We start from the raw sequence: 11,284 nt of genomic DNA on the forward strand, positions 1-11,284 counted from the left end.
GTGGGATTAAACGAGAGTTGTATTAAATCAAACCGAGTTCAGCACATGATTCTTTCAGATTGCATGCTTATATACATCCGTAAACTGTTCTTACCCAATTCCTTCAGTTTCGCATTGATTGCGGCAACAGCTGCATTCTTCTCCTGCCGTAACTTTAGTTCACGCATAATATTTTCTGCGACATCAGATCTCCTTAAGAAAAACGTAGATCAAAATAATATTCCAGCACCACTTCAGGTTTTCTTTTTGAAGACTATAATACAGCAATTACAGTAGACTGATTCATTGTTTCTGTCTAACAGTGCATTCAGCATAACAATATAAGTGTGTAATAGATTGCTCTCTGTACACAGTACTTGCCTTTTCATGACAGTAATATAAACAATGTGCAAAGGAAATGCTACTGATGTGTGTGAATCTGACCGTATATTTCCTTTATGGTTTCACCAATGTGTTATATTGCACTAAATGGCATTTGCAAACAAATGCAGTATATTGTTTGTAAAAAACCAACACATTTATGTATAGTTCTTTATTGTCAAAGTATATATGTGTCTTGTTCTGAGAAAATATGGTTTATACATGTGCGTTAAGTGTCGTCCGCACAGGCTAATCAGGGACGACACTTTCCGCTTTTATGGTATTTTTAGTTTCAAGGAAGTCCCTCCTTGCCGAAAATCAAGTTTAGGCGGAAAGTGTCGTCCCTGATTAGCCTGTGCGGACTGCACAGGCTAATCTGGGATGACACTTTACGCACATGCAATAAGCCCAGTTTTCTCAGAACGCGGCTCATATTATATCAATTTAAATGTGGTCTAGGCTAAAACATTGAACAGAAAAAAAGATTTGGAATTTGTTTTCGTTCCACAATTGATGACAATAAATACAAGTTGGTCGAGTTTTATTAAACAATAAATCCAGAAGGCCACAGAATATCGCACTTGAATTCTGAGTGCATTCACAGCACAGACACAAACAAAACATAGTTTATTTAAGCTTAAAATTGTTCAACTAAAACGTAGTCTCAGTTGAATTATCCGAAGGGATATTAAATAATTGTAAATCACTGATTCCACTTCTTTAATTTCACGTTTCGGCTTTATGCCTTTATCAAAATAATGGAAAATATCCGTAAACTACGTTTTTACGTCTTTTGACAGCACACTTTATATAACAAAGTAAATGTTTGTAAACGTCAAACGTAACCTTTTTGCTTGCTACTCTATTATCATAAAACTGCCGATAGTCATTATTTACAAAAACATACATGTGTGCTGATATCTATGCATCCACATTTACTTAATTGTACTAATCAGATTGTTCTTAAACTAATGTTTCAACATAGACCTACTTGCACTGCTTCAATCGATGTTTAACCCATGTATACCTAGCGTCTAGAAAAAAGGCCTTGGCAAACAGCGTAGACCCAGATGAGACGCCGCATGATGCGGCGTCTCATCAAGGTCTGCGCTGTTTGCTTAAAGGAATTTCTGCAAGAAATATTCTAAATATAAAAATAAATATACAAGAGATCCCTAATTTTGGAAATACATTGATCCAATTTAGAAGGATGGGTGAGTCCACTAGGCATAAATGGGTTACACATCCCCGTGCATGCACTTTTGATATCCTTGGATCAACAAATCCGTACGTGTATAACTGATAGCCATCACCGGCTCATGCATTAGTATATATGAGCCTTGTTCTGAGAAAACTGGTCTTACTGCATGTGCGTAAAGTGTCATCCCAGATAAGCCTGTGCAGTCCGCACAGGCAAATCAGGGACGACACATTTCGCCTTAACTTGATTTTCGGCAAGGAGGGACTTCCTTGAAACTAAAATATTAAAAATACCATTAAAGCGGAAAGTGTCGTCCCTAATTAGCCTGTGCGGACTGCACAGGCTAATCTTGGATGACACTTTACGCACATGCATTAAGACCAGTTTTCTCAGAACACGACTCATATGTACAAGAACGTATGGTATCCATGTGTCAACGTAGATTTACTTGTTGTTGTCTATGTGTGTCGGCATAGACATCACCAAGGAGGCTGCCACTAACACGAACAGAGCAGACACCAGCGCCATGTATCGCATCATCTTCACCAGATTTAGTGCACCTGAGATAGAAATAAAATATATCATAAACATTCTATAAGTTTAAACCTATTTATTTTATCTCGATAGCATCGAAAGCATTAGGCTTATATAAACGCTCTCGAGTCCGTTTTCTGTGCTAGAACCAGCACTTATTATCTTTTGGGGATATGTAAAGAACTCCTACGGTGGGGATCGAACCCGTGAGCTCCCGGTCGCTAGGCGGACGCCATACCCATTACACCACGGCGACCTTCAAACCTCTAAGCACTCTATTAAGGGACAATAAGTAACAGTAATGTTTGCACAACGAGGGCTTCATTATATTTACAATTGTCAGAATCAATCAAATTACCGAGGTCTTATGCTCGCCGATCCAACGACAAAAAAATGTATAGCATGGCTTTGCTGCAAAGGTTAACAAGAAAAAGAGAACAGGAACTGAATGTAAATGATATGAAAACACTGCCGGGTGAGAAAGACTACGATGGCCAGATGTGACGTGTTCATGTTTTTACTTATGGCGTACCCTAGATTTAGAAACTCGTTCATTTGACTGATAAGTCGTTCCTATTACTAAGTAGCATGTTTACACGACTTATCAAGTAAAACCCCGCCACCTGTCAAGTAAGCTCTTATCTTGATGTCGATCGAAAAAACGTTGCATCAAAACGGGGCAAATAAAATGTAAGAAAAACAACAACATATTTATTTATAGATTTCAATATCCATTGGCATCATGATAAAAGCTGCGTTTTTTCAGTTGTATGTTAAAACTCCTAAATTGTATCCATTCGAACAAAAATGAAGTTTATGTCAAAATACACCTACAAAACTGTCTTTTAAATATGCCATAACACGTCTCGTTTTATAGTGCTTTGTTTTATGATTGTTTTAATCCATCTCTTACACATTCGATCGTTCATACAAAATATCACACTCTAGCACAACCGTAACATAATAATGATAACGTATCTTGCATACGCATTTACAAGATTCATAATATGTGATGTTTTTAATAATTCTTTTGTAAACCTTGCACAAGCAAAGTACGGATAATTTAAAGCTTTTGTTTTGTGAAATTTGATTAAATTGTTGATGTGTTGTCGTCTGACAAAGATATCTCTGAAGCTAGTGACAAACTCTTTCTTTTGTTTAATGAAATTCAATGTATAATTACCAATAGAGGTACTAAATATTATATGTTTGAATTCTCAGTAAGCTCCGATAATGTTTATTGTGCAAATTTAGTATCGAGTTATTGGCTATACACATATTAGTGGCAGCTTCAATATGTAGCATTCAAAAATAATCCGTATAGAACATTTATTTATAAAATTAAACAATAATAATAATAATAACTATTAGTACATATATTATTATTATGGTTATGATAATTCTGATCATGACTATTACTACTACTACTACTACTACTACTACTACTACTACTACTACATGTACTAGTAGTAGTAGTAGTAGAAGTAGTAGTAGTAGTAGTAGTAGTAGTAGTAGTAGTAGTAGTAGTAGTAGTAGTAGTAGTAGTAGTAGTAGTAGTAGTAGCAGTAGCAGTAGCAGTAGCAGTAGTAGTAGTAGTAGTAGTAGTAGTAGTAGTAGTAGTAGTAGTAGTAGTAGTAGTAGTAGTAGTAGTAGTAGTAGTAGTAGTAGTAGTAGTAGCAGTAGCGGTAGTAGTAGTAGTAGTAGTAGTAGTAGTAGTAGTAGTAGTAGTAGTAGTAGTAGTAGTGGTAGTAGTAGTAGTAGTAGTAGTAGAAGTAGTAGTAGAAGTAGGATTAGTTGTAGAAGTAGTAGTAGTAGTAGTAGTAGTAGTAGTAGTAGTAGTAGTAGTAGTAGTAGTAGTAGTAGTAGTAGTAGTAGTAGTAGTAGTAGTAGTAGTAGTAGTAGTAGTAGTAGTAGTAGTAGTAGTAGTAGTAGTAGTAGTAGTAGTAGTGGTAGTAGTAGAAGCAACAAACGACTTGTCTAGTGTGTAAAAATACTTAATATGCAAAATACTTTTTTGTAATCATTTTTTTAAGTTGTCCAGATATAGAGATTTGGCCACAGGGATTTCACTGGTAAATAGTAGTAATAGTAGTAGTAGTAGTAGTAGTAGTAGTAGTAGTAGTAGTAGTAGTAGTAGTAGTAGTAGTAGTAGTAGTAGTAGTAGTAGTAGTAGTAGTAGTAGTAGTAGGAGTAGCAGTAGTAGTAGTAGGAGTAGTAGTAGTAGTAGTAGTAGTAGTAGTAGTAGTAGTAGTAGTAGTAGTAGTAGTAGTAGTAGTAGTAGTTGTTGTTGTAGTAGTAGTAGTAGTAGTAGTAGTAGTAGTAGTAGTAGTAGTAGTAGTAGTAGTAGAAGTAGTAGTAGTAGTAGTAGTAGTAGTAGTAGTAGTAGTAGTAGTAGTAGTAGTAGTAGTAGTAGTAGTAGTAGTAGTAGTAGTAGTAGTAGTAGTAGTAGTAGTAGTAGAAGCAACAAACGACTTGTCTAGTGTGTAAAAATAGTTAATATGCAAAATACTTTTTTGTATTCATTAGCATAGGTGCAACGCACCTATGCTTAAGGTTTAGGCTACATTTCGAAAATCCACATGAATCGGTTGACCATTATGAAGCCTTACCTGATCAAAAATCAGACGAAATATCTATTTAATATAGTATATAGTAATTCTTACAATTTTTTTTGGAAACGTTTTTCTTACGTTTTCTTCAAAGAATATTGCTGACACCGTTTTAAGTGAATTTTTCTAAGACCGTTTTACGTGAAAAAACCTTCTAAGAAACTAAAACAAATTTCGTTCGTAAAACAATTCTGTTCTTGTTGATAGTGACCTCACACCGAATGTCTATTTCCTTTGTTTACTGTAAAAATGGCGGAGAACGATGAATGTTTTCTGATTTATGACATGGATTCTGACCTGCCTTTCTATAGATTTGATGAAGTAGAGTATGAAAGTAATAGAGATGTGTTAATTGAAGTTAAAATGATTTACTTTGAGCAAGAAATTAACGTTACGAGTAGAGCTAACGGTTTAAATGTTGCATCGGATTTAATGGATTCGCGCGAATTCTGGACGAGTGTTTTGTCTGTAAAATATTAAATGGAAAGCTGTAAGTGTATCAAGTCGGAAAAGAAAACGGATGGTTGCATAATGGTATGCGTGAAATAATGTAATTCTACGTATTTATTTTCATAGTTATGTCATTTTGTAACCATTCACGTTCGTCACTATATGGAATTCCCGTTTCTAAAAATAGTTAAGGTTACAATATACTAAATAATCGAGTCATGAAGGGCTGTACTCTCTAAACAAATCATCATATTTTCCTCGAAGGCATGTTATACACTTCAGACTGTTCTGGTTTAATCGTTTGGAGATATTGATAGGGTAAGCATAGGTGTTCACTACTAAATCCCTGAAATAGGATAAAGTTGGAGATTAAAGTAAAAAATGGCACTGCAAAAGGTTACAATCCACTAGAAAACGGCAGAAAAAAAGGTGCAAAAACAGTCGATTTTGATTTGAGTCGAATTCTTTTTTGGTTTGAACATGACATATCTTTTTTATTGCTTAAATCGATTCAGCTAAGAATGCCCGTCAAGAAAAAGTATGGTTATGGGGGTCTCTATGTGCAAAATGTTGTATTCATTTTCGCTCAAAGTTGTCGCTTTAACATCGAAACATATAAGGAAACTATTTAGTATATTTTGACCTAAACCTTGACTTCAGCAGCAACTTCCCTTTATCTTGCAACTATGCTTTCAACGCCATCGGCGCTCTCGTTTTTTTAAGTTGTCCAGATATAGAGATTTGGCCACAGGGATTTCACTGGTAAATCTGGCACGACACTTTCCGTGCATGCATTAAACCCCTTTTGCTCAGAGCGTGCCCATATATATTTATTCAACAAAACTATTTTAGATATCATACTTTGTTGTGACATAATGTAGGATTTTTTGTCAAGATGTATCTATTTATTTCTTATAAAATTACCACACCACTCTTGTAAGTAATGATAACATTATGAAAGCAAATGTTAATTTTAAGATGACATTAAAAAAAATTATTGCGAATAAATGAGCAATAAAGCAGCCTTATTAGAGATCTGGTGTGAAGCTTAAACTTATGTTTTACGACTGTGCAGGGAAGCGTTATATCACACATTGCGGTTGTATTGCCAATTATTGCCAAATTATCGGGTAAGTAAGTTGCATACGATCGTCTACAATTTTAGGCAATAATTTTCGTCTATCATCAGGAACCAGTTACCTCAATCCATTTCAGAAAATCACAAGTATTTTACATAAACAGTTCATTTTTAATGCAATATTTGCTACCGCCGCATTTTTTTATGAACGATAAACAACCAATCCAATTACCGAGATTCATACAATTAAACTATTTCATATTCATATTCGCGGATGGCGAAATAAATCTAAAAAATAAATATTTCTCATATGCTGATTCAAATTACAACTTTACGATGTGGTAATTTCAACGAAGATTTAATGCGTATATAAAGTAAAAAAAAATATGTTTTAAAAGGATGAGTATATAACTTGATTTTTAACCCATTTATGCCTAGCGTCTAGAAAAAGGCCTTGACAAACAGCGTAGACCCTGATCAGACGCCGCATGATGCGGCGTCTCATCAGGGTCTGCACTGTTTGCTTAAAGAAATTTATGTAAGAAATATTCTAAAGATAGAAATAAATATACAAGACATCCCTAATTTTGGAAATAAATTGATCCAATTTAGAAGAATGGGAGAGTCCACTAGGAATTAATGGGTTAAAGTGTGAGAAACAAAATACGCATAATACTTTTTGCACTAAGGGGGCGATATGTTCTATAGTTTAGCTAAATATATAAAAGTACGATTATAGCTAGAGCTGACATATTTTTGAAAAATATTATGTAAAAACGGAATAATTTTTATGCTACATGTTTGAAGCCACAGAATTTTAGTTTTTTTGTTTAGGTAGATATACACTTGTGAAAAAAATGTTGTGAAAATGATAATAAAGTTGAAAACAACTACAACAGTCTTTAGAAATGGCAGTGAAGTGGTAACGACACGCCACGCACGCGGACGCCTTACATACGGTGAAACCAATAACTCACATTGTAAGATATAAAATCATGTAAAAGTGCACTTTTACATTGATTGTTACATTTACGTGAAATACCGGTAAATGCAATCGTCGAACGTTTGCTAAGCCAACATTGGCGATGCGACTTAGACCATATTCTTAATATATTGCATGTGATGCAAATGGTAATTTGCCTGAAACAAAAGACTTGTGGAAAATAATTTCGCGCCTGATAATACCGGTAGCTACTACTTCTATTAATTGAAGCATCTGGTGGAATAATAAACGGGGAACAATAGATAATAGCTTGTTTCGGGGTCAAAAAAATTCTGCCTTTGACGCATTATATAATACAATACAATACAATTAATATTGACGAGTATGGTCTCAAAACTTATAATCACAAAATTTCGATATATATGGCAAAGATGAGTAAGTTACTTTATACCGGCTTCATTGGGAGCATTCAGGCATTCAGATTTAAAAAATCCAAAATCCACAAAACATGAAGTGACACTTTTAATAACGATGAAAGTTTTTTTTAATTAATCGGTTACATCATGGTGTCATATAAATTATCTATCTATCTATCTATACTGTCTAACTCCCCTTGCGGGTATTACCGTATTGACAGGTGAAATCAGATTATTCATAGTGGATGTAAAACCATATAAATCCACCAACAAAAAACGCATACACGTGAATTCATTGGAAATAGGTTGTTTGTAAAGACAACTTGCGACAATCTGGCTCGCTAATGTACAACCCGTAATTTCACATATGGTCGCACATGCGTAAAGGGTATAAAGAAACCTTTAAGCACGTCTTTAAGAACGCTTGATAGTATAAGATACATTTTGTATAATGATTTTATTAATTTTTTTCTTTTTCATAAAATAACTCATGCAGTTGGTGCACACACATTTTGATATGAGCCACACAATATCGTCACAAACGAGTTTCTATTTTCGTGTATTTTATTGTTAAAAAAACACGAATGTATCATACATCTTAAGCGTGTTGTAAAACCGTCAGTACCCATGATAAATCTATTGAGAGTGCAATCATTTGATATAGATGTGCCGTGCTCTGTAAAAAGGGGAATTAATTTATGTGCGTTAAGTGTTGTCCGATATTAAACTGGAGTTTTGCTAAGAATAGACTTTCTTGAAACAAAAAAATATCATACAAGTGGAAAGTGTCGTCCCTGATTAGCCTGTGCTGGGTGCATGCATGAGTTTTAAGTTACAATCTTTATACCAAATGTATCGTATATTACCTATGATGACCGCACAGGCTAATCTGGGGCGACACTTTACGCACATGCATTAAACCCCTCTCTTCACAGACCATGGTCCAAATCCTATGTGTTAATACTTAAAGGAGAAACGCGCTCTGCTTCAAAAAGAACGAGTCGTTTGTATAGAGCTACTTATCGTAAGAATTTGCAAGTGCTATTCAAGGTTTCCAAGTATCGTGCGAGCAGCCCATAATGTATGGGGTACGATACGTGCCAACAATCAGATTTCGTAGGTTCCTTCTAAATACTCATTAATTTGTAGGTACTTACTGATTATGAGGAATATACTTACTTATTCTCCGAAATTCCTTCAAAATAACTGCAGTTGTCAACTCAATATCAATTTTCAAGCTTTTCGTATGAATACCAAAACTTGAGCTCGATTAGACCCGACCGCCACTATCAGACGATATGAATAAGGAAAGATGTTAATGTACAGTTACGCTCTGACAATTCCATTAATCTGTCGCTGTCTGTGCTCGGGTTTATGTACACTTTCTTGGGGGTGTTTCACTAAATTTCAAGTTTTTTTTTTGGTAATTCTGATATGATCATCAGACCAGGACAGTTTTTTACACATAAACATTACAGTTTCTAGTGTTAAACATCATCCCACTGGCAAATAGTGGTAGTTTAAGCTTGTACACTTGTACGGTAAGTGCTTTTCACCCGTTACGCATCTATTTCTGGCTAGTAATTTAATACAAAACAATATTGAAATTCTACACTTCAGATTTTGATTATGAAATGCTGTGAGATATTCATATCCAAATAAAACCTTATTTTGCGTGCAATAAAATAAGCAGACTGAATTAGTGTTTGTTTCCTATCGTTGTTTATAAAGTTTGCGATTCATTTAATACCTTGAAGATACTGTGCAATAACTTTATGAAAATCTCATCTACAGTAGGTTTTGAATAAAACAGTAAACATACAATTTACAAATGACACCGTTAAATTAACCATCATGTATCGACAATAAAAATAAAAATACCAAGGATATCAATTTGGACGCTGTTATATAAGCAAGGTTCGTAATTAAGCAAGTTTGTTTTTTACTTTGAATATTATATCCCTGACTAAAACTAGCTATTGGATCAAGCGTATAATAACAAAAAAAAATCGGCTACATTACCACTTATAATACACTTCTATTCTACAATGCAATATTTAACCCATTTTAGCCTTGTAGACTTTCCATTCTTCTAAATTGGATCAATTTATTTCCAGAATTAGGGATGTCTAGTATATTTATTTCTATATTTAGAATATTTCTTACAGAAATTATTTTAAGCAAATAGCGAAGACCCTGACGAGATGCCGCATCATGCGGCGTCTCATCTGGGTCTACGCTGTTTGCAAAGGCCTTTTTTCTAGACGCTAGGCATAAATGGGTTAATTTGTTTTATCTAGAAGTTACAAAAGTAACGGAAATATTTATAAGCTGTCGTTAGCATCTCTGGACACCTTCTGCGTAACAAATCTGACCCTTTTAATAAAAGATGTATAAACGCAAACCTATTTGAATGACTAGACTTAATGACAAGTGAAAAATACACCAATATGAACGTGGGTAATCGGGAAAATGGCGAAAATGTTGCGAAAGATGAAGATGGAAGAATTAAATGAAAAAATCCAAACATATGAAAACCGCTTAAATTACATTAATGCTTACAATCAAACAACTGCAACATCGAAACATATATGGAAACACAATAAAACACGATCCTGTAAGTCGTCATACAATCGTAATCTCAGTTTGACATTTTTATAAATAAAAATATGAAAACAAATTACGAAATACCAGAAAACAGTAGGCGAGAATATTAACAATAAAGTGTTATTATATTGCCTAAAATTAATAATCTGAAAGCTCAACTTGATATGTTCGTTAACTTTTTCTGTACACGTATGTATATGAGAAATTCATTTTTGTTAATTATACATGAATCTAAACCATAATAAATAACTAGCAAGCGTAAATTATGAAACTTACCCGTCAGATGTTTGACTTCAAATGGTTAACAGATAGTCAACTTTAGTAGGATATAAATATATATAATTATTTTTTTATTGTTGGTGAAGGTTTCAACAAATTCACAAATGCTGTAACTTCCGATTTCTACAAACGTTTTATACGCTTTTGGCGACTGCGACTTTACAGTCGGTAAAGCGTGAATGGGTGAATGGGTTTCGTAGGCGTTGAAATGAAATGTAAAATCTGCAACTATTATGTTACCACTTCGTCATGCGTGATTGCGTGTATATATATTTTGACATTCAAAATATCCAATTTATGATTTTTTTTCATTCTCGGTAGCAATCTTGAACATCGTCAATGTTGAACAAAATTTATAAACCTCAAACAAACTGCACCGTATACTTATAATATCATTAAATATATTCCAAAAAAGTAATGTTTATGCAGTCTAAAGACGAAATCCAAATATGTATGGCAACTTAATTTTCGTATTCGATCATGTCCGGTTCAAATGATTGTGAAAAATTAATAATGACTTTTATAAAGCAGTATAAGGTTAAAATGTGTTGATATATTTTAAAGTATGTTATATGATTGTATTTTATATTAATTAATGTTTAATTTTGATGTTAAATCGATTTAAATATAGTGACTCGTGTTAAAATGAAATGCTGCGTGCTGAGTGCCCGACATCGGGCTCTTAACAGACACTGGGTCGGCGCGTTTCTGGAAAGGGACGTAACCCTACTAACAAGTCTTAAGTTGGCGATGGGCATATGGGAGAATCCCTGTGTAGACGCTAACACTCTAATCGTCTGTGAGCAA

General features: G+C 34.1%; 1 protein-coding gene across 1 annotated transcript in view; it reads right to left on the reverse strand.

Moving 5' to 3' along the window:
- The window catches only part of LOC127858863 (uncharacterized protein DDB_G0290685-like), a 14,998-nt gene extending 4,423 nt beyond the window's left edge, over positions 1 to 10,575 (reverse strand). Inside the window, exons 1-3 of the mRNA XM_052396202.1 lie at positions 10,475 to 10,575; positions 2,010 to 2,121; positions 95 to 192 (exon numbers count right to left, since the gene is read on the reverse strand). Of these exons, the coding sequence (XP_052252162.1) occupies positions 95 to 192; positions 2,010 to 2,101 (190 nt within the window). The 5' untranslated portion in view covers positions 2,102 to 2,121; positions 10,475 to 10,575. The remainder of the gene's footprint in view (positions 1 to 94; positions 193 to 2,009; positions 2,122 to 10,474) is intronic.
- Between the last annotated feature and the right edge of the window lie 709 nt (positions 10,576 to 11,284).

The sequence above is a fragment of the Dreissena polymorpha genome, chromosome 14 (assembly GCF_020536995.1).
Source record: "Dreissena polymorpha isolate Duluth1 chromosome 14, UMN_Dpol_1.0, whole genome shotgun sequence".
NCBI lineage: Eukaryota > Metazoa > Mollusca > Bivalvia > Myida > Dreissenidae > Dreissena > Dreissena polymorpha.